Here is a 24,074-nt window from a genome sequence, read left to right as displayed (position 1 = left end):
CAAAGCTTGCTCCATCTTCCATGTGACAGCCCTTGAGATATTTGAAGATGGCTGTCATTCGGGTTAATCCCAGGGTATGGTCTGAAAGAAAAGACCCTGATGTTGGGAAAGATTGAGGGCACTAGGAGAAGGGGACGACAGAGGACAAGATGGTTGGACAGTGTTCTCGAAGCTACGAACATGAGTTTGACCAAACTGCGGGAGGCAGTGCAAGACAGGAGTGCCTGGCGTGCTCTGGTCCATGGGGTCACGAAGAGTCGGACACGACTAAACGACTAAACAACAACATGGTCTGAAAGAGGTGCATGAGGCCATTGCCCTCGCTGAAGCTAAGCAGACCAGGGTATGGGCAGTGCCTGGCAGCCTGGGGATGTCTTGAACACAGTTGAGCTCTATAATAGAAGAAAAGCAGAATAAGAAAATGCTATTTCAGGTAAGTTTGTAAGCAGTACATCTGTGCCTCCTCTTCAGCAGGTTGTTTGAAACAGATGCAGAGGGCTGAAACCTGCCCCGTTAATTCACTTTGCAGTCACAGGATTCCTTAGTGGACAGATAAAGAGGGGTGGGCCTGAGGCTCCTCGTCCCTTTCTTGAAGGTGAGGCTCTCTTGCCAGGCACTTTGCACTTTGGAGATGATGACTCTCTGAGTTGTGCCTGTATAGCTCAGTTGGTTAGAGCATGGTGCCAATGACGCCAAGGCTGCAGGTTCAATCCCCGTATGGGACAGCTGCTTATCTCTGCATTGCAAGGAGTTAGACTAGAGGTTCCCCAGGGTCCCTTCCAACTCTACGATTCTATAAACTGGAGGCTGGATCGCAGGGAGCAGATGAGCTTGCGCAGAGCAGCTGAAAAGAATGGAGTTGGATCCCATGTGGCTCTGGCCGCCTAGTCATTTTAAATATTTATTATATGTATGCATTGCTATGTATACAGCACACATTCAGTCTGTGCTCAGGTGTCTCCTGATGGTGGGAGATCTCTTTGCTCAACTTTGGTCTGACACACTGTGGTTGAGCTCTTGGTTGGGAGCTAACGTCCGACAGATTGTCACCCATGTCCTGGGCACAGAAGAAAGCACAACACTGTTTCTCCATTGAGGATATGAACGCTGTGGGTTAACCAGTAGAAGGTTCCTTGAACCAGCTGAGGCATCCAGCCAGTCGACCAGAAGGAGAGCATAATAACCACATTAATCCACACTTCCAAAGATCTGGGTGTAGACAATCAATGGGGCAGGGGTTTTTTTGCCCAGTAACCACAATGCCTTTGGTGGGGCTTGCTAACAAAATGAATTTCTGGGTTCCAGCCTGTGGCACAGATCAAAATGAGACCTGTCAGCCAGCCAGCCAGCCTTCTGGGTGGCCTAATGCTCATCTGTTGACCTTAAAATAATTAATTTCTTATATGAATGGGTCTCAAACAATTTCTTAGCTACTAGCTTACTGGTACTGTCACTACAGTAATTATTTGTTTATCTTACCCTCTTCTCCACCTCCGGGCACTTGTGGGATGCCACCACAGAGTACCATGCTGTCTCCAATTCTATTTAACATCTATACCAGTGGTTCCCAATTACCTAAGTACTGTGCACCCCCAGTTTTTCAAAAGCCAAGCCATAGGCTCCTACTTTTGAAAATTTTGATACTTCTATGGTTGTTTTTGTTACGTGAATGGTGCCATGGACCCCTTGGGAAGCAATTTAGGGGTGAGAATAAGCTAATGACAGAGCCTTGTGACACCCTATACTAGCCTTCCCCAACCTGGTGCTCTCTGTTTTGAACCACCACTCTCCTGCCTCTCAACATTTGCTTATTTTCCATTTCCAGTAGTCAGTCACCTTGTACTAGCTTTCTCCAACAACTGTGCTGGTTGGGGCTGATGGGAGTCATCAGAATTCCTGGGTCTTGCTTTTGAACTTTAGCTTTGTAGCGTTAGACTGATTGTAGAGGAGAAAAGAGAAGGAGGCAAATCTTGGTGGTGGACATGTTTTTCCTTTTTGAGGGGGGGGAGATTTGTGTCTCTCCAAGATGTTGATGGACTCTACTCCAACCAGCCTGGGCAAATTGTAGATCAGCAACATCTAAAGGTTCCCCATCCCTAAACTAGAAGCTGGTAGGATCCTCGTGCTTAGAGTTTAGACCTAGACAGTCTCCAAAAACCCAATTCAAGATGGTTACTTTAACCTATCTTGCCTGTTCTTTTGCATTGCTGTTATGTTGCAGAGATCTTTCTAAACTTTCCAAGGCGGCCGTTTCAGAAACAGATCCTTTCCAGTCTGACGAAGTGTGTGTTACACACGAAAGCTCATACCTTGAAAGCTTATATTTAGTTGATCTTAAAGGTGCCACTGGAATTATTTTTAAAAAATTTCTCAACTTGTTATTTATTATGACTGTGACAAAGCAACATGGCTATCCACCTGAACGTTTCCAATCTGTTCTCCCTGCCACCCTTAGAATAGTGGGATAGTGATCTGCCCAGCGTGCTATAAACTGAATTTCAGGTGTTTGTTGCTCCCATGTTAATTCCATCCCACTTTTGCTTTTAGCAAGGAATGCCAAGTCATTGTTTCAGGAAGGGGTTGCTGTTTTAACCTTGGACCGCTTCAGTGCCTCTGTCTGTTCCTTTCAGAAATAACACTGTGACATGTCTCCTCAGAGGTTGGGAAGGGAGGACGGGGAAAGAGAGAGAGAAAGAGAGAGAGAGGAAAGAGCAGCAGAGACAGAAACCGCTGCCTTTGCATATGTGCTGGCTCTTTGCATCCAGTCATTTGAATATAACCCTCTGCAAAAACTCACCCATTGCCCCTTAGGAGCCACAGTTCATCTCAGGGGGGGGGGCAGGGACCATTCTCCTTCACGGACAGTTGAGGCTGCAGGCAGATGCACAATTAGAACGGAGTTAGTGAGCCAGCAAGAAAAGTGACATGAGAATATTTGGGAGCCGAATACGTCATGACCCTTTCAGGAAGAGAAGTGGTCTGGAAGGGCGCTTTGCTTTGGCCAGGAGACTTCCTTAGCTTTTGCATAAGCAAAGGCAAACTCTTCCCATCTGTACTTTCCCCCAGGTTTTTCCCTTCCTCCCCCTGTTTCACTCCTGTCCTCTTACAAACAAGTCCCTTGTGCACTTCCAGGTTGTTGTTGTTTTTAAGGAAATAAAACTTTGGTTTATGATCCACAAGTTTTCTTGTGAAGAAGAGGAGAGGGCTATTGATGACTGTCAGTCATGGTGGCTGTGCTCTGCCTCCACAGTCGGGAGGCAGCAATGCTTCTGAATAACAGTTGCTGGAAACCACAGGATCATAGAACTGTAGAGTTGGAAAGGATCCCGAGGGTCATCTATTTCAAACCCCTGCAACGCAGGAATCTCAGGAGGGGAGAGTGATCTTTTGCTCGGATTCCTCCTTGCCAGTTTCCCACAGGTATCTTCTTGTGCCGCTGTGAGAACAGGATGCTGGACTAGATGGGCCATTGGCCTGATCTAGCAGGCTGTTCTCTTAAAAGTTTAAAAATACCCTCCTCTAAAATGAAATGGAATATGCAGACAGCTGTTCAGGAGGACGGGGTCTATAGAAGTTTGCTTAGGGGCAGTTTGCTGCAAGAGACCATTTTACACAGTCATGTGTAACAACACAGGCAGAGACAACTTGCCCGGAATTGCAAAATAAGACTTCTTAAGAAATGATGTGCAGGTGCAGTTTGGAGGATTTTGTGGTTGGAATTGGTCTCTGGAGGATGGAGGCTGAATGATGCTTGCTGCAGGACCAGCACTCTGCATGTGATTTACCCTGGAATGGCTGCTCAACCTGTACATGCTATTGGGACACCATATTTTTCTGAATTTTTCTGAACTTGTAAACGCTTCCTGGAGCTTCCTAGTATTCTTCCTAACCAGCAGCAATAAAACCCTTAGCACATTTGCAAAGCTAAGCAGTGTTGGGTATGGGTGGGGAATCACATGTTGAGATTCCTGCATTGCAGGGGGTTGGACTAGATGACTCTCGGGGTCCCTTCCCATGCAACAATTCTTTGCTGCTAGTGGCTGCTGCACTGCAGCACATATTTGGAGATGCCTTCAAAGTCCACCATGGCCACTGTGTCACAACAGTGTAGCAAGGCGGTGTTGAAATGTTCCTGTGCAACATGGAGAAGTCTCTCTGTCTCCCAAGGAGGTGGGCGAGGCGGTCTAAGCACTGCTTCTCTGAGCACAGCCCTTGAGCATCTTCACATTGCTTATCACTGAAGCTGGGTGCCTGCAAGGGTGGTTGATGGTTTGGGGCTTCGCCCATAAGCTGAAAGGAGAATAGAGAGCTGTGGGAGAATAGAGGGGGTAGCCCAGAATCTGGAATAAAAGGGTAATAGAGGGGAGATGTGGATTCTTGCTTGGGTTTGGAGAGCCCTTGTTTTCTCGTTCTACGCTTTATTCATATTTCAAACAGAAAATGCAAAAATTTGGGGAACGGTTAGAAAATATTTCATCGGGTTTTATTTTATTGGAATTAAGGAGATGGGTTTTCTTTCATTCAAAATGTGCTTTATGAGGTCTTTATTGTTAGGCCACTGCAGCACCCGAGTGTTATAATTCCTGTGCATATACTTTAACATATGCAGCATTCGAATTCACGGTGCATTTCTGCATCTAGAGAGTGCCACCAGCTTCGCAAGAATGGCAACACTTGTGTTTTTGGGATTCAACCTAGATACAGTAGTTCCCCTCTAGTTTCCAGATGGCAAAAAAACTTAAGATACATCTGCTTAGGTAGCATTTTATTACGGTATTTATTTATATATTGCCCCCATCTTACCTCCAAGAAACTCAAGGTGGCGTATGTGGGTCTCTGTCTCCACATTTTACCTTCAAGAACAACCCTGCGAGGTAGGTTAGGCTAAGAGGCAGTGACTAGCCCAATATCATCCAGTGAGCTTCATGGCCAAGTGGGGATTTGAACCCAGGGCTCCCAGGTCTTGGTCCAACACTCATAACCACCACACATCCCCTGCTAGATTGGTTGTTTCTTGAGGTTGCTGTTCATCTTAGGAAACCCCTTTGCCTTTTGTAGCACTACTTTGCTTGCTCAGGACCCATCCATGCCAATTAAACCCATTCCAGCTGGTTTTCATTTGCAGTTGCCAATTTTTCAATCTGAGTCCTTAAAAAGGGGGGGGGGGAGAGGCATTGCCATTTGCCAGCAAATAGTAACCTTGGGCTCCTTGTTCATTGGTCTGGAAGAGTTGTCCAAGCCCTCCCCTGTGTTAATGAGCGTTGAGTGGGACGTCAGAGGGGCAAAGGTGCTTGGTGCCTGAATTTTGCTTTTGATACGATGCCATCTATTTCTTAATTGGTACCCGGGATTCTGTCTTCCAGAGCTCCCTCTCTCTCTTGGTGTGTGTGTGTGTTCTGGTTGCTTTAAAGCAAGGCTGCTGGAGGGTTGCATTTTGTCAAAGGCGGGAGAGAGTTCTAGGCTCTGTCTGAACGGAGAATAAATATTTCATTTGCTGTGGAGTCTCGGGGACAGCCGGGTCCCGGCTGATACAACAGTTCTGTCTGGTGCTAATCTTTTTAAGCTTCCCTTCACTTCTGAGGCTGCATGTTCCGTCTGGGTCTTTGCATGGGTGTCTCTTCTTCCTTTACTCGCGCAGGAAGGTAAGGCTGCATTGCACAACATGCCATATTGCTGTAATTTCTCGTGGAGAGGCTGCTAGCCAAAACTTGGAAACTAAGATTTGTTGGGGATTTGTGTCTGTGGCCTTGCAGAGTGTCAGTTATCCATCCCATCGTTTCATAAAGCAACTTCGAGTGTGCTAGGAGATGTCTATACAACCTAGGAGTGATCCTTTCTGCCCAGAGAGGATGCATTTTGTAAATATTTCCCCCCTACTTAAAAGGTGTGTGTTCTCCTCTCTCTTAGCCTGCTTTAATTAATTTTAGCAGCAGAAAATGCTTTGCTTCTGTGCAGATTTAGTGCTTCTCTAAATTTTTGACCCTGTGCTGAGCATATAATAGTGAGTAGTTTGTCTTCTCTGGGTCTGAATAAGGAAGAAGGGAGATGGTAAGAGTTCTTAGCTCTATTGCTTCTGTCCAGGAGAAACATTATCAGCAGCTGCTCTCTCTACGATGCTCTAAACCTCTGCTGGATTGAACATTCAGCTACTTGCTGACCAAGCAGTGAACACTATGGTGGCAAATGTGTGTTTTTGTGTGATAATTTCGGAAGTGAATAGATGGCAGTTTGCCACCAATATATTTTGATTGTAATATGGAGTGTGTGCTGAACCAAGAAGGCTAATCTATGGTGAAGCATTTTGGAAGCTTTTGTCTAATTTCTGATCAGGGTGTTTGACAGGTAAGGGTGCATGTGTGTGTTGCATATTATTTGTTGCGTAGGGTAAGGAGGGACTGCTGAGATAGCCACAGACGGCCCATGGTCACTTCAGCTATTGTGCGAAACAGCCTAGATGATGTCCATTGTGGTGACTGATCATTATACTTCAAATACTTAACTATATTTTTTCCCTGTAGAGCAGTGGTTCCCAAACCTTTGGGGGCAACTTTTGGGGGACCATAAATTGATCCCCAGTGCCCGCTATCCTACTCCAGAAAAAGCATTATTCGGAATAGCAGTTTGCATGGCCCAGTATGTAAAATAACACAGCACAGCAAAATTCAAAACAGTAACAATTAATTGAACATTTATTCAAAATCCGGTTAACACTATTTAATTTAATTAATTCAACATAAATGATTAACTTGATCTAGCGATACCAGCCTTTCATATCCTGAAAGTCATTTAGACCTCCAGTGCCCCCTTGCACCCCTTTGCCTCTTAGATACCCCAAGGTAATGCCACCACCCACCCAGGGGGTTGTGCTACCCCCTCTGGGAACCACTGCTTTAGAGGCACCTCAAAACGTGCTGCTGGTGACAGATTGCCTCTTTGCATGTGTGTGAGTGTGAATAAGGATGGAGCCATATCTCTGTGCTGGGGCGGGTGCCTTGCTGTAGAACAGTAGTGGGGAACTGGATCTGACCAGTGGACCACCCGGATCCTAATCTCTACCCTGCCGCAGAGACCAAGTTTGACAGGTGGGCGAGGCAGCCTACCTGCCAGTCACCTGGTGCCACAACAACAGCAGGTGCAAAAAAAAGTGTGTGTAGCATTTTCAGAGCTCAGACATTGAGCTAATAGTTGGCTCTGGGGAAGCACTGTACAAGGGACTTTGCAACCACTGCTGATCAAGTCTTTTTACCTGACCCTGCCTGATGTCATCTATGATGTCATGCAAGACACTACGTGTAAGGCAGGCAGGTGTGGCTTGCCCCAAACCGCCTCGTAGGCCAGGTCTGGTGGAACCCATTAGTCCTGCAGGCCAGAGAAACACCCCCCCCCCCCCCGCGATCGCATGTTCAGTCAGGATTAAATTGTGTCAGTTTGCAGTATTGGAAGGTAATACTGTACTGTCTTTCCCGAGACCTTGGAGAGCTTCTTCCAGTCAGTTGTTTGCTAAACACACAGGAGATAATTTGTCTGTCTCTCTAGAAGGCAACTTCACCTGCTGTGTCCAGGCTGCTTCAAGCTTGCTTCTCCACATGTTCTTGGACCCCCATCATCCCTGACCATTGGCTAAGCTGGCCAGGGATGATGGGTGTTGTAGCCCAACAACATCTGGGGACCTGAGGTTGAGCTGTCCCTCTCTAGTGCAAGACTTTCTCAAGACATGATCAAGGGAAATAATAGTTGCCTTGGTCAGACCACACCTGGAATACTGTGTCGACTCCTGGGCACCACAATTTAAGAAGGATATCAACAAGCTGGAACATGTGCAGAGGAGGGTGACCAAGATTATCAAGGGTCTGGAAATCAAGCCTTATGAGGAATGGTTGAAGGAGCTGGATATATGATAGCCATCTTCAAATATCTAAAGGGCTGTCATGTGGGAGATGGAGCAAGCTTGTTTTCTCCTGCTCTAGAGGGTGGGACCTGAACCAATGGCTTCAAGCTACAGTGGTGCCTCGCTTAACGAATGCCCTGCAAGACGAATTTTTCGCTAGACGAATGGATTTTGCGATCGGAGGTTGCCTCGCAAGACGACGAGTTTTTCTATGGCCGCCACTTCGTCTTGCGAAGCCTTCCCCAATTCAAGGGGAAGGCAGCCAGCAAAACACCTCCCACATCGGCGCGCTTTGGCCCCATCACCCAGAGCCAAAGCGCGCCGGTGCGGGGACGCTTTTGCTGGCTGCCGAAAGCCCCGCTTTCCCCTCAGCCCGTCTGTGTCGGGCTGCTTTCTCTTCCTTCGTTCCCCCCCCCCCAAACAGAGCCCGCATCTGACGGGGGTTCGGAAGCCCTGTAAAATGCCGGCTCTGTCGGGCGAGGCGGTGGCACACACCTCTCTTGGCTCGGGGAAGGCAGGCAGGCAAGAGAACAAGCGCCTGCCTGCCTTCCCCGAGCCAAAAGAGGAAGTACCGCTGCCGCCGCCAGGCCCCCGGAGCCCATAGGAACGCATTAATTGACTTTTAATGCGTTCCTATGGGAAACGGTGGCTCGCTACACGAAATTTTCGTAGGACGAATTGAGTCCTGGAACGAATTAATTTCGTCTAGCGAGGCACCACTGTACAAGAAAGGAGATTCCGACTAAACATACGGAAAAACTTCCTGGCAGTAAGAGCTGTTTGAATGGTCTCCCTCGGGGGGTTATGGACCCTCCTTCCTTGGGGCTTTTTAAGCAGAGGGTGGATGGCCATCTGTGCTGGATGCTTTAGCTGAGATTCCTGCATTGCTGGGGATTGGACTACATGACCCTCGGGGTCCCTTCCAACTCTACCATTCTGTGATTTGACGCACCCACTATATCAATGCCAACTGAAATGATTGGGAAAGCAGCTATTTTAAGAACATATAAAGAGCCCACATGGATCAGGCCAGTGGCACACCTAGTACACAGCATCCTGTTCTCATGGTGGCCAGCCAGGTGCTTGTGTGAAGCATGCAGCCCAGGACCTGAGCACAACAGCACCTTTCCCTTCCCAGCAACTGGTATTCAGAGGCACAATATCTCTGATAGTGAAGTTGGGAGCTGGCCATTGTAGCTAGCAGCAAAAATGTATTTTGCTACATTTCACTCTGCCTGGGATGCCTTCAAACATACTGAATGCATGCATCCTTGAAAATAACACCTGAAAGTAAGTGTATTAGGGTCTCCAGGGCATTCCGCCATGCACCATCCGGTGGATCTTAGTTCAAAATGATTGTACATATGCATTTAAAAAAAGCATGTGGCATTGCTGGCAGGAGCTGATGCAAGTTGAAGTCCAAAACATTCAGAGTAGGTTCCTAAGGTTTTGCTCAGGTCATGAATGTCGTCTTTTGGCTAGACTCACATCAAGCATTGTTCTGACTTTCTTGAAAATCCAGAAGGAGCAATATTTTTGATTCTTATTCTTGATACTTGCTAAAAGCTGAGCCAGGAAAATTAGCTCTGATTCCTAGTCATTTGGAGTCATTGATCACATTTGACATTAAAAAAAATTAAAAATGGCAGCATGTATTGCCCGTACTTCTCAATGCCAAAATGCAAGGGTGGGATACACAGTCCTTTTCTGCTTGCAAGGTTCATACAGCTCTTAACTTCATGTCAGTTCTTCTGTTAACCTGCAGAGGAGCCAAACTCTTTCTGGGGTATAGCCGTTCAGTATGTCAGTAACTGTTTGGCCACAGTGCCCAGGGAGCACAAGAGAAAGCAGATCTCACTGCAAAGGTTATAGTCTGCCATCTAGAGGGATGCAGGTGCGCTGGTAACTGGCATTGTGAAGTTTGGTGAGTAGCTTTTCAGGGAGGCAGGGGAAGAGGGTGGGGTTCCAGGCCCTTCCGCTGATACAGCTAAGAGACCACCAGCATTGGGACCCTTCTTTCTTGAACTCTTTCCATTTCAGGTGGTTGTCATAAAAACTCTGAAATTGGGAACTACTGCCCGTTTGATCACACACACCATTCATCCCTTTCCCTCTGTGGTGGCTGGTGCCAACTATAATTAGTATGGCAGAAGGAAGGGATGCTGAGCTGTAATGTGAAGGTAGGAGAGCTGGGTTTGTGGCACAGCATGGCTGCGGTTCAGACCTTTGTTCTGAGGCCGTTGTGGGATGCCGGAGCTCGCCCTTGTCCTGAATCTTCCAACATCCTGCTTCTTTGGATGTCCTACTGTAAGTTTAGGCTCATACAACTAATGTGGATTAAATCGCTCTGCTGCTTTTGTGCAACAAAGCCACTTAAAACAAACAAAAAAAACCACTCACTTTTTGCAGTTAGGAAAGTGGTGGAGAAATGCACGGAAGAAGTGTGCAATGGGCAAAGAATTAACTGGAAAACACACCCATGAGAAAATCAGGATGAATTCTCCTTGTTGCATAGCCACCCTGCAAACAAATGAGAAGGGATGCTCGCTAAAGACCAGTCATAGTCTAACCACCACGTAAGCTTTTGTGCAAGCACATCAGAACAAACGCTCAAGAAATTGCGAGCCTTTCCCCCCCCCCCCCAGTAAAAATGCTGGAAATAAATAAGGGCTGCCCTAGTGCTTTGAAGAGGGTGTGAGGTCCCTGGCTTCCAGGTTTATCTTTTTGAGAGATAACTTGATTATTAAAAGCAGGCAGGCAGGCAGGCAGGCGCTGTGGTGTGGAGTGCTATTTCAAACAAGATAAGCAAAGCTGCGAATTCCCTGTGATGCTGGCGTGCTTTGCATCAATAATGCACCAGGGGGAAATGAGTGATCTATTGAGGGCAATCCCTTGATGGGGCTGCTGCTTTGTTTTCACCTCCTCTGGGAGAAAGGAGCCAGTCTTTGCATTGCTCACCTAAAGGAATGTAGTAGCTTACAGTACACTCCCCCTGCCCCCCCAGTTAAATGAAGACAGTTTAATTTATCCAGCTTCCTTCATCCAGTCATCTTCCCAGCTTTGCAGCCATTATTTCTTGTAATGACTGCAGCCAAAAGCTGGTATTGATATCTGCTCCCCCTCTTTATTGATTTATGCATCTTTATGCTTTGCATGGATTTCAGATACCTAAAGGTTGGTGGGGAGGGTTGAGCAGGAGAGAGACATTATGTAATGTGGCACCTTCTGCATGCCAGGTCTGCAGCATCTTCAACCTTCCAGACAGTTATTGTGGCATCACTGCAAATTGTCCAATATAGGGCTAAGTTGTGTTTTTGTTGCTTACACACACAATCAAAAGTTGACATTCCAGCTGCAAAGTGAATGAAGTTTATAAATGAAAATCTCTCTCTCTCTCTCTCTCTCTCTCTCTCTCTGTAATTTTCATTTTCACTTTTCCAATACACTAAAAGCAATTATAACAACAAAAGCAAGTAAGAGAAAAGATCCAAGCGAGACAGGAAAAGAAGGGATATCAGGAGAGAAGGGGGAGTGGTAGTTAATCAACCTGTGACCTTCTAAAGTGGGGTGGGAGATATTTTCTCTCCCTTTTACTAATATTATGTATTTTGTGTTTTATGTTATAAACTGCCCTGTGGTCTCTTGATGAATAATAATTTTAAAACAAATTTAAAAGCAAAACAGATAAAATGCAGTGTGTATATATAAAGTAATTAAGCTATTTAATAGGGACCCAGGTGGCGCTGTGGGTTGAACCACAGAGTCTAGGGCTTGCTGATCAGAAGGTCGGCGGTTCAAATCCCTGTGACGGGGTGGGCTCCCGTTGCTCGGCTCCAGCTCCTGCCCACCTAGCAGTTCGAAAGCACATCAAAGTGCAAGTAGATAAATAGGGACCGCTCCGGCGGGAAGGTAAACGGCGTTTCCGTGCGCTGCTCTGGTTCGCCAGAAGCAGCTTTGTCATGCTGGCCACATGACCCGGAAGCTGTCTGCGGACAAACACCGGCTCCCTCGGCCTATAGAGCGAGATGAGCGCCGCAACCCCAGAGTCGGACATGACTGGACCTGATGGTCAGGGGCCCCTTTACCTTTACCTTTTAAGCTATTTAATATAGAAACAAGAGCTATTAAAATACAGATCGTGAAAACAGCACAGCACTATTTTAAAGCCCTTTCCCCAAAAGCCTGTTGGAATGAAACACCCTTCACTTGCTGGCAAAGAACAATAAGGAGAAGTCTTGCTTCCCTAGGGAGGGAGTTCCAGAGTCTGCTGGCTCTTAGTGAAGGGAGCATTTGCTGATGCAGGGCTGATGAGCCTTCAGTTTGGTTGTCTCAGTGGGGAATATGTACCGGTAGTATTGAGCTCTTTACCTTGCCACACATTAAGAAGAACCTGGCAACCTCCAGCTTCATCAGATGGATGAAGTGGGCAACACATGCGGGGAAAGTAAACAAAGTTCTGGGGAGCATCTCACTGGATGAAGACTCGAGGGTGGCCGGTCGCATTTGGAGTGCAACTGAAGTGCAGGGCTAAGTGGCTGATATACAGAAATCCCCACACTGGACAGCTTTTGTGGAGTCTGGGGTCTGCTGCTGGGGGCAGACAGCCAACAGATTGAAAGAGGGCAGTTTTCTGGCTGGGTATCATGTATACTGGGCTAACCTAAGAGGTGGAAGAAGGAGGAGTTAATTTACTACAATAACCACAATTTAAGAAGGATGTTGAGCAGCTGGAAGGTGCGCAGAGGAGGGCAACCAAGATGATCAAGGGTCTGAAAAATAAGCCTTACGAGGAAGGCTTGAAGGAGCTGGGTAAGTTTAGTCTGGAAAAGAGGAGACTGAGGAGATATGAGAGCCATCTTCAAATATCTAAAGAGATGTCACATGGGAGATGGAGCAAGCTTGTTTTCTCCTGCTATGGAGGGTAGGACTCGAGGCAATGGCTTCAAGTTACAAGAAAGCAGATTCCAAATAAACATACAAAAAAACTTTCTGACAGTGTTCGACAGTGAAACTCTTGGGAAAGTGGTGGACTCTTCTTCCTTGGAGGTTTTTAAGGAGAGGTTGGCTGGCCATCTGCCATGGATGTGTTAGCTGAGATTCCTGCATTCCAGGAGGTTGGACTAGATGACCCTTGGGTCCCTTCCAATTCTATGAAGCACTATTATTCTAAGTCAGTGTTTCCCAACCTTGTGCGTCCAGATGTTTTCGGACTACAATTCCCATAATTCCTGACCACTGGTCTTGCTAGCTAGGGATGATGGGAGTTGTAGTCCCAAAACATCTGGAGGCACAAGGTTGGGAAACACTGTTCTAAGTGGTAGTCACAGATTGGTCAGTGGTTGGTGAAGTGAGTCTTGAGGCTTTCCTGGCGCTGCATTTCTGTCTTTGCCTACCTGGCGTCCTCCATGTTGGATTTCCAGACCCCATATTCCGCCTTCACAGGGTCACGGCCCGTTCACTGCTCTTCAAGAGGCCACAGCTCTGCTTCTGATGCACAACAGTGTCCCAAGGTCAAATACCCAGTGCTGCATAAACCCTGCCCTTTCAAAAACTGCAAAATTGAAGACTCTCTGGCCCAGGCTTGGCAGACACCCTCCAGCACAACCACGGCCATTTTTCATGTAGGCAGAGCTGCCTTGTCCATGAAAGTCTTCTGACAACTCGAGAAACGTCATGTCTGCTTAGCATCAATTAAGGAAAGGTGGTGAGAATGGGGGGTGGCAGAGACTCTGTATCCTGGGCTTTTTTTGGCCTTGCTTTCAATTTTCAAGTTCTAAAAATATATCTGGAGAAGTGTGAGAAGCCTGGCTCACAGAAGCTGTCCAACCTTTTCTTGAAACTCTCTAGGAGATGAGATATTTTCTATTTTTCAGTAATGCACCGTCATGGTATGCGGTGCTTCATTGGAATGTAACAAGAAATAGACACAGGTCCTTCTCTGGAAAGGCTTAGAATCTTAATCTTAGAATCATAGACTTGGAAGGGGATCTAAGGATCATCTGGAAAGCCTTCTCTGGAAAGGCTTAGAATCTTAATATTAGAATCATAGACTTGGAAGGGGATCTAAGGATCATCTAGTCCTTAGCCCTGCAATGCAAGAATATGCAGCTGTCTCATACAGGGATTGAACCTGCAGCCTTGCCGTTATCGGCACCATGCTGCAACCAACTGAGCTATCCAGAAAGTAGATGACAAAAGGAGGAGAGAGGTGGAGAGGCAAGAGTAAGATGGGAGCAATATGGGCAAATTTCATCCCAGTCTATTTAGGCTTGGTTTCAGTAGGGCAGCCTTCTCCAACCTGGTGCTCTCCAGACATTTTGGACTATAATTCTATCAGTTCTGTGGCGTAGTGATAGCCCAAATCGTCTGGAGGGAGCCAGGTTGGAGAAGACTGCAGTTGGTGGGTAGGGATTTCAGGAGGCCAGACACTGTGTAGCTGTGCCTCAGTACAAGACTTGGGGCAGCAAGGGAGACAGGATGGTCATAGGAGGAAGCAGAAGAACTTCTGGTCATGATAAGAAGGGCCTGTTGGATCTGGCCAATGGCTAGTCTAGTCCAGCATACTGTTCTTGCCTTGGCTAACCAATGGGAAGGCCACAGGCAGGACCGGTATGCAACAGCAGCCTCCCCACTTCCTGATCTGGCATTCAGAGGCATGCTGCCTCCACCAGTGGAGTTGTAACATAGCCATTGTGACTGGCAGCCTTTGATGTAGTGGAGAGGCTGGGATATTGATAAAAGTGGAAAGATGCATCAACTGCTCCGAATTGGTCAAGGTTTAAAGAGTCTACCTCACCAATAGACTTGACCTACTTGTTCTTCTCCTGTCTTTGTCGACTGGTAGAGCATTGAAATATTCTCTCAGAATCGGAGCATCATATCCGTGGAGCTTGGGTGACTGAGAACATTTGACATTTCGTACAGCATTTGTGATGCTGCTGTCAAACCATTTGTTGTTGCTGTTTAGCCGTATCCGACTCTTCGTGACCCCATGGACCAGAGCACGCCAGGCACTCCTGTCTTCCACTGCCTCCCACAGTTTGGTCAAACTCATGTTTGTAGCTTCAAGAACACTGTCCAAACATCTCGTCCTCTGTCGTCCCCTTCTCCTTGTGCCCTCCACCTTTCCCAACATCAGGGTCTTTTCCAGGGAGTCTTCTCATGAGGTGGCCAAAGTATTGGAGCCTCAGCTTCAGGATCTGTCCTTCCAGTAAGCACTCGGGGCTGATTTCCTTCAGAATGGATAGGTTTGATCTTCTTGCAGTCCGTGGGACTCTCAAGAGTCTCCTCCAGCACCATAATTCAAAAGCATCCATTCTTTGGTGATCAGCCTTCTTCACGGTCCAGCTCTCACTTCCATACATCACTACTGGGAAAACCATAGCTTTAACTATACGGACCTTTGTCGGCAAGGTGTCAAACCATATTCTGATACAAATATCGAACAAAGGAGAGCATAGCTTGGCTAATTTTGGTGAATTTATGACAATGCAGCTACTGTCTAGCTGAAAGAGGAAGGGAGGTGTTGCATTCAGAGCTGTAGGATTTTCTGTAGTTGCACAAAAACAGTGAACAGTTTTTTTTATCATAGCAGCTGCTGGAATGATGAGTATTTAAGACATATTCATCTGGATGCTAGTGAAAGCAATATATTTATTGAATATAGTGAACATACATTTTTCTCAATACCTGTTGAGCATAATGAGCACACTGACTAGTTATGCCATTTTAGAATTCTTTTGGAACCTTTTTTAAAAAAAATAAAAAAATACTCTTCTGTACTTTTGGATGTTGATGTTTACTCTTAAAAAAGTGTTCCTCAGCTTTACCTTCATGTTATTATTTTGAATATAGAAAAAGAGGGCATCTCCCAGTTTCGAGAGTGTGAACCAACCTTTTGAAATCAGTCCTTCATGTAATGTAAACTTTATTGAACGAGGACTGATGGATCTTCACAGTTTTCTTCTGCTGAAGATTAATATTCTCCTCTTGTGCCATCTTCTCCCTCCCATGCCCCACCTCCCAAGTCTTGAATTAGCAGCTGGAAAAACAGCTAGTTGGTCATTGGGGGTGACACACACACACACACACACACACACACACTTAAATGGAGGTTTCCTGGCTTTAAGTTGCTAAGTCTCGGAGCTGCAAGTCCCCAAGACTCTTCTCTCCTTATGCAAATAACCGCCGAGCTTTGATGTCTTTCATTTCATTTTATTTGGATGCCCTCTGGAATTAATGGCCTTGCCTGAGCAGTGCATGACGGATTGGGGAGATCTGTTTCTCGCCGCCGCCGCTGCTCGTGCAGCATGTGAATTTGCAGCTCTTTGCCGGTGGGACTTGGGAAGACGAAACTAGGTCAGCGGCACTTGTGCGTGTGCGGATATAGGCAGAGAAACGGGCTATAATCTCAGCATTAAACAAACCCGACTGTAAGGGCTGCGGGGGGTTTGCTATTTTAAGCGCTCTCGTCTCCGTGATTGCCAGCGCTCAGCACAGAGCAAACAGATAGTTGCAGGAGCCTTTGTGCTGGAACCGAGAGGACGCTTTTTCCGTCGATTGCTTTTGAATGGCACACATTTAGCAAGCACAATTCTGTGCTTCTGTGGGCAGAAGGTGGGCAGGGTCATGGGTTTGAGCCCCATGTTGGGCGAAAGATTCCTGCATTGTAGGGGGTTGGACTAGATGGCTCTCGAGGTTCCTTCCAACTCTATAATTCTATGATTCTATAATAAGGTGTCCTGCAGAGAGGCGGAAGGGGCAGGGGAAACATGTTAAGGCGAAATGTGACTGGGACTCGATTGCTCCTCTTCTCTCCAGGATGTTAGGCAGGCAATAGCAGATCACCTATAATGTTTAATCTCAGGCTATTCCTTCTTTTCCTTTGAAGCCACAGCTTCATTAGACTGCATAGGGCAGATTTCCAGTGGGGTACAAGAGATCCTGCCTTCCTCTTCCCTGCTCTTGTTCTCACCCATTGGACCTCTGCGGTCTCCGTCCCAGTAACTGCCAGCAGCTCACACAGCCAGGCCTGGCCATGAGCCACATCTGTGGTCTTTGCCCCAGCCAAACCAAACTTCCTCCCCTGAGAGAAGCTGGGCGGTTGGTCAGCATCCTGTGGCTGGCTTTCTCTCTTCGGCCTGTAAGAGCTGTGTGTGCTCCACAGTTTCACAGCTGGCTAATGGCTTAGGGGCAAAGCAGCAACTGCATTTTTAGCCTGTATTTGTTGTATGGCATGTTGCTTGGCTTGGTTGCATTCTGCCTCTGTTTGTTGAATTTATTCCCTGATTGTATTTTATTGATTTACTTCTGCGTCGTGCATTTCCTCCGAGGACTCTTGCATCCAAGAGGCGTCCGGCTTTGTCCTGGGAGGGAGATTAGACAGAGCAGGTAACTGGCCTGGTGTTACTCAGTGACCTCTAGGTCTGAGCAGTGATTTGAATCCAGGTCTCCGTGATCATAAGAACGTATGGAGAACCCTCCTGGATCAGGCCAATGACACATCTAGTCCAGCATCCTGTTCTCACCTTGGACAACCAGATGCCTATTATGGGAAACCCGCAAGCAGGATTTGAACACAAGGGTCCTCTCCCCTCCTGTGGTTTCCGGCAACTGGTATTTAGAAGCATTGCTGCCTCTGACTGTGGAGGCAGTGCACAGCCATCATGGCTAGTAGCTATCAATAGCCCTCCATGGTGAAGAATGTTGCAGTGCCTTACTCACATTCATAAAAACCTGACCTCGCATTGTTAAAAGTCCTTTTTTAATGTCCCCCCCCCCATAACAGTTAGCTAACCTGGGGGGAGGTGGTTGTACTTACTACAAATATACCTGGTTATGATTACTATTTTTGCTTTAATGAATTCAATGGTTTAAAAGTCCTTGACCAAATCTTCTCCTTCACCTTCTGTTTGGCTGTTTAAATGGCCTTAGCTGCAGAAGAAGGTGCTCTCCATCTTCCTTGCCTGCGTGCAGTCATGCAGATGGGATTGACCTGGTGCAGAGAAGCAGCTTGGAAGCCTCTGAAGCTCAGAAAGAGCTTTCTAGCCTTTTGCTTTTAGGTCTTGATGTCTCTGAGGAATGAAGCCTTTAAGTCAGCTTCTCTTCCAATCTGGTGCCTCTGTTTTGGACTACAACTCCCATCAGCCCCAGCGGGCGGGTGGAACTCATACTCACAAAGTCATAAATGTTGTTGTTGTTTAGTCGTTTAGTCGTGTCCGACTCTTCGTGACCCCATGGACCAGAGCACGCCAGGCACTCCTGTCTTGCGCTGCCTCCCGCAGTTTGGTCAAACTCATGTTCGTAGCTTCGAGAACCCTGTCCAACCATCTCATCCTCTGTCGTCCCCTTCTCCTTGTGCCCTCCATCTTTCCCAACATCAGGGTCTTTTCCAGGGAGTCTTCTCTTCTCATGAGGTAGCCAAAGTATTGGAGCCTCGGCTTCAGGATCTGTCCTTCCAGTGAGCACTCGGGGCTGATTTCCTTCAGAATGGATAGGTTTGATCTTCTTGCAGTCCATGGGACTCTCAAGAGTCTCCTCCAGCACCAAAATTCAAAAGCATCCATTCTTCGGCAATCAGCCTTCTTTATGGTCCAGCTCTCACTTCCATACATCACTACTGGGAAAACCCATAATACAAGAAGCTTTTGAGCTATTAGTTCTGCTCTACAGGGATAGACTTAACAATTTTCCCAAGGACAGAAGCTGCTTGAACAGGAACTGCCAGCAACCAACACATCTAAAACATGTTGATAAGAATCAATTTAAGCTCAAACATTTACCCGGTACCTGGGAATTGTGCACTCAGCTCCTGCTTGTGAGCTTTCCCTCAGGGACCAGAATGTTGAATTAGATGGGCTGCTGGCCTGATCCTGCTGTGCTCTTCTTCTGTTGTCATGTGCTCTTTCTCTCCCCCTGCCCAACACCAATCTTATAAAACTATCTCCTGATTGTTAGCATGCAGAATTTGGTACATGCTGGTAAGCAAGAGAACCAGGGTGAGAAGACCGTTCCCTGTAGTAGGCACAAAGAAGTGGGACCTGCAGCAAATTTATTAAATGCATTTCATGTCTCGTGAGCATACCGTTATTTAGCAATTCTGGGTTTCCAACCTGTTTTAGGGTCCCTCGTTTTTCTTATTTAATATCAGCAAACTTTGGGTTTCCCCCAATTCTGCTGATGCTTCCCTCTTGTGTATAGATGGTGGTTGGCAGGATAGTACCAACAAGTAACTGGAAGCGGTGATTGAAGAGAAGTGCAAGCTAAGGAGGGCACCAGCAGATTCTCTAGCGTCAGCCCCACTGAAAAGGGTGCTCTGTTGCTTAGGCACAAGGCTGCAGGTTCCTTGGATCTTGCAGCAGCTCCTGCTTTCTGTCCAAATGAGTCATTTTGGGGCCGCAGGCAAGTTTATGAAGCCTGCTGTTGTGAATCTCCCTTAGGCATAGCATCACGAAGCTTGCTCAAAAGGAAGAGAAGTGTAAAAGTGATGCAGAGAGGAGCACTTGCACCAACTAAATGTGACACAGCACAGTTGGATCAGCTAAAATTGCAGCATGAGATCAGGTAGCACTTAGTTGGCCTTGGGTTTGCTTAGCAATATCAGTCTGCAGAAACGAGTTGGCATCGTCGCTGCTGTCTGTCTCTTCCTCCCCTGGTGCTTTTGCTTTTGCTAAAAAAGGGTTATAAATCCACCTTTGAATCCAGAGGCCTGCAGAGCATTGGAGAGAAGCTGTTTTATATTTAGCAGCTCATAACAAGAGTTCCTGTGGTACTTCTCTCCCTGCCATTTCCCCCCTGTTCCCAGAATGCCTTGTGTTTCCAGGGACATTTCCCCTCCCACTGTTTAAAGACAAAGGCTTCAGTAGCTTTGGCTCCTAGGGATGCTTCTTCACCCTGGAGGAAAGCCCATCTTCCAACATCTCAGAGAAATTCTTTCCTTTGTATGACATGATCCAAGTTGCAGCAAGTGAGGGCTCCGTTTGGCCTGTGCGCCAAGCTCTTTGGGTCTTCGTGCCCTTGATGATTCCTTGCTTGTTTCACGAGAACACTGCTCTGAGATTCTGCTTTGGGAGGGTCATAGCTCAGTGGTGGCATATTTGTTCGCATGCAGAAGGTAGGGCTGGAGATAGCTTCCTCTTTGAAGCTCTGGAGAGCTGCTAGTGTGGACATTACTTAGCTAGGTGAACCATTGGTCTGACTTGGCATTCCTTCTTTCCACCTTGCTAGCTTCAGAGGAGTTTCTCACCCACTATGGATTAGATTTTTAACAGCATGCACGACACATGGATTACTGATTCCCACACTGCCCTTCCTGTGCAACCTGATCTTCCCGGTGCAGCGCATGGGGCAGCCTTAAATCTTTGGGCTGTGCGCTCCTTGCCATAGTCAACCACGTCACCCTCCCCCCTAGCTGTGCAATAGGCAGGAGGCCTTGGAAGGAAGCCACTCTGCCCTTTGCCAAGTTTGGGGCCTGTGCATGGCAAGTGCTAGAAGGGCTTTGGGGCGCTTAAGGGATTTAAAAAATTAATCAGCTGTATAATCATGGATATGTTAAACAAATAGACACATTGCAAAACACCGAATGAAAGAGCCTTTCTGGGAGGGTGAGAATGCTTACGCACCGGTATTAAGAACTTGCAATTCGGTAAACAGGGTACCACTACGCGAGAAGAAAATGATGGCAACAACATCTTTCATGTAGCATCATCACTGAGGGAGCTAAAATTTTGAGAGAAGGGGGCAGAGATAAATTAGTAAGACCCACCAGTATTGTGGACAATCTAGAACTGGAAAAAGCTAAGTGCTTGATCTAAGAGGATGCTTATCTGCGCCAGTTCCTGTGGTTCTTAACTGTAGCATGGTAACCATAAATGATCCTTGGGGTGCAGACTGGAAGAGAGAGTCACCACTTTCTTTAAAAATAATAAGGTTTGGTGTACAAGGGGTGGGGTGGAAATCTTGTAAGAAAATATGCACAAATGCTTTATCATTCTGTGAAAATGTATTCCCCAATTTAAATCATGTTAAATGTGCTTTATTTTCCCTTCCTGATCAAATATTTTCATTCGGATACATTTGTCCTTTGGAAGAAGTGTGTGGTCGCTAAGAGACTTCTACTTTGAGTATGGAAGGATAAATAAATATCTATTGTGCAGTGGTCTGCAGATCACAATTCCCTTGCTATATTTGAACATACTTTGCATGGACACCAACATTGGTTGGATGTTTATCATTTTGTGAATGCAAGCTGATTATTTTTTAAATCTCCTTTTCGTTAACTTCCTTTCTTCTTTAACAAAGCTGCAATAAAAGTCAGTTTTGAAAAAGAAGTGTGAGATGCAGATGCAATAAGCAGTCTGCCTTATTTTCTGAGAATAGCTATCTGAAAAGGTTTTGCTGCTTTCGAGGCACATGTTAGCACCCAGCGATGTGACCCTGAAACACAGGATGTTGGTGTTGGCTCTCTCTGCAGAGCACTGCACGGGTAGCAACCCCCTGTGTCGCTCCAACGGGGATCCAGTGGAAACAATGCAGCTCATTTGGGTATAAAGGGATGGCTGACGGCTTCTGACTTCCTGCTTCTCATGAAGTCAAGCAGCTGCAGCCCTCCCAGAAGTTTAAGAAACAAACAAACCCAATGCAAACGGTTGCCAATGGTGGAGCATTTTACATACCAGCTTTTTACTCGAACACAATCCTCTTTGTTCGCTTCTCTTGGACTTATTTACATGAGTAAGCCTTGTGGCTCATTCTGTCATTGGTCGTAGCTATCACTGAAGTGCACAGGGAGAGTGTCTGTGGCCAGAGGTTACCTGCTACCGTGCATTGAGGCGCTTGCGATAACATGGCCTTTGGCACGAAACCCTCTTGTCTGGTGACGGGGAGGAGAGTAAAAGGGAAATGAGGGTTAAGTTGCAAATGATGCATCGACTTGGGGTGATGGAGGACAGCTGAGAAAGCTGCTGGTTCTGTGTGACAGCACAATATTAAGACCAGCTAGTATTGCAAATTGTTCACCAAGGTAGGACTGAGGGGCTGTGCGCAGGTCAGTAGGCAGGTGGGGGAAAGGTGTTTATCTGTGTAGAGATTTGTACACACAGAAGCAACTGACAGTGAACATGTCTGTGTTTATGGCAGTGATTATATAAACAATTATTTAAACATGTTTGCTAGTCTAGGCTGCATCAACAGAAGTATAGCGTCAGGATCGAGGGAAGTCGTGGTACTGCTCGATTCTGCCTTGATCAGATCCCACCTGGAGTCCTCAGTCCAGTTGTGGGCACCCCAGTTTAAGAAGCAAATTGACAAGCTGTAACATATGCAGAGGAGGGTGACCAGGATCATCAAGGGCTGGCAACCAAGCCTTGTGGGGAATGGCTGAGGGAGTTGGAGATGTTTAGCCTGGAAAAGAGGAGACAGGGAGGAGGTATTAGAGCCATTTTCAGATATCTGAAGGGCTGTCATGTGGAAGATGGAACAGGCTTGTTCTCTCCTGCTCCTAAGGCTAGGGCTGAACCAATGGATTCAAATGACAAGAAAGGAGATTTCAACTCAACATTAGGAAGAAGTTGCTGATACTATGCACCGTTTGAAAGGGGAGCAGACTCCCTCAAAAGGTGGTGGGCTCTCCTTCCTTGGAAAATTTTAAGCAGAGGTTCGATGGCTATCTGGGATTCTTCAGCTGTAATTCCTACATTGCAGGGGGTTGGACTGGATGACCCTTGGAGTCCCTTCCAAGTCTACAATTGTGTGATTCTATACCGATGAGGAATGAGCAGGTGGGCAGGAGAAGGAAATCACTACTGTAATACTTCTGGGAACTTGTAAAAGAAACTTTGGAATGCTAAGGCACTACTTGGCTTGACTTGGAAAAGGTTCGCCCATAGGTCGTTGTACGGCGGAGGATTGACTGGAGACATGGATTTGCTTGAGAGAAGGGGGATGACCACTGCTTGCTTCTCTCCATTGTGAAAATTGTCCTTAGTTTAGTGGGCTGTAGGTTGTAGGTCCAACGGAAGTTCTTCTCTAGCACAACCAAGGGCTCGGCTTGACTTGCTGGTTATCATCGATGCTTTCCTTTTTCTCTTCCCAGTGTCCCCAGGAAAGATCATGGATGAAAAGATGTCCTACAAGGAGTTTCTGGACCGCAATGACTCGTGGACAATGGATGACAGGGCCCATTGCTTTGAGCCACAGCCAGCATTTAAGCCCATGGATGTGACAGGTAAGAAGTAGCCGCAGCTGCAGCTTCGCTGAGAACAGAAGCACGAAAGCCTGTGTTTTTATTGAAATCCGCCTGAAATTTCAAACCTGAACACCATTCCAGGAACAATGCCTGCTTCTGCTTCATTGCCTAAACGAGGGGCTAGCCAATGTGGTGACCTATAGATGTCATTGGACTACAGCTCCCATCATCCCTCTTCTTTGGCCATGCTGACTGGGGCTGATGGGAAGTGGATTCCAATGACATTTGGAGGCACCGCATGGACTATCCTTGGCCTAAAGCATCTTTCTGCTGGTGGGGTTGTCAGGGGTGGCTTGCATGTGCTCAGAACATTCCATAGGTTGACTATCTGCTGTATGAGAGAAACGGAAAAACACTTCAACCATGATTCCACAGAGGCTCACACACAGACAGCCAATATTTTTTTGGTCCTGAGTGCCTTAACTGAGATTCCTACATTGCAGGCGGTTGGACTAGATGACTGTTGAGGGTCCCTTCCAGCTCTACAATTCTATGATTCTATGCTATGATTCTGTAACTTTTTCAGTGCATACTCCAACGTGACTCAAAGATCTGTTTCTTTGGGTGTGGTCACAACCAGTTTAGACCCCGTGAACATACCTGTGGAGCTAGGTACATGAGACGAGCCTGCCAGAACAGGTCAGTGGCCCATCTAGTGCAGCATCCTGTTCTCACAGTGGCCAAACAGCTGCATATGGGAAGCCAGTAAGCAGGAGTCAAGCACCAGAGCACTCTCTCCCCTTGTGGTGTCCAAAAACTGATATTCAGAGGAATGATGGCTCTCACAGTGGAGGTAGAACACAGCTGCCATCATTGGTCCTCCTTGAATTTGCCTAATCTTCTTTAAAGGCAAACAGGTTGGTGGCCATCACTGCCTCCTATGGGAGGGAGTTCCACTGTTTAACCATGTGCCGTGCTTTATATTACTGTCCTGAGCATTCA

At 46.8% G+C, this 24,074-nt stretch overlaps 1 protein-coding gene across 25 annotated transcripts in view; it reads left to right on the top strand.

The window, feature by feature from the left end:
- Window positions 1-24,074, top strand: part of LOC118091751 (uncharacterized) — a 191,559-nt gene that overhangs the window by 79,456 nt on the left and 88,029 nt on the right. For 23 of the 25 annotated variants that reach the window (XM_088653723.1, XM_060281015.2, XM_060281019.2 and 20 more), the window contains exon 5: window positions 22,980-23,111. In XM_088653723.1, the coding sequence (XP_088509849.1) occupies window positions 22,980-23,111 (132 nt within the window). The remainder of the gene's footprint in view (window positions 1-22,979; window positions 23,112-24,074) is intronic. The other 2 variants (XM_088653719.1, XM_088653713.1) reach the window with 1 other exon arrangement.

Source organism: Zootoca vivipara, chromosome 11 (assembly GCF_965207765.1).
Source record: "Zootoca vivipara chromosome 11, rZooViv2.hap1.1, whole genome shotgun sequence".
In the NCBI taxonomy this organism is placed as follows: Eukaryota; Metazoa; Chordata; class Lepidosauria; order Squamata; family Lacertidae; genus Zootoca; species Zootoca vivipara.
Note: the sequence above shows the minus strand (reverse complement) of the source record. Positions and strands in the feature narration are given on the sequence as shown.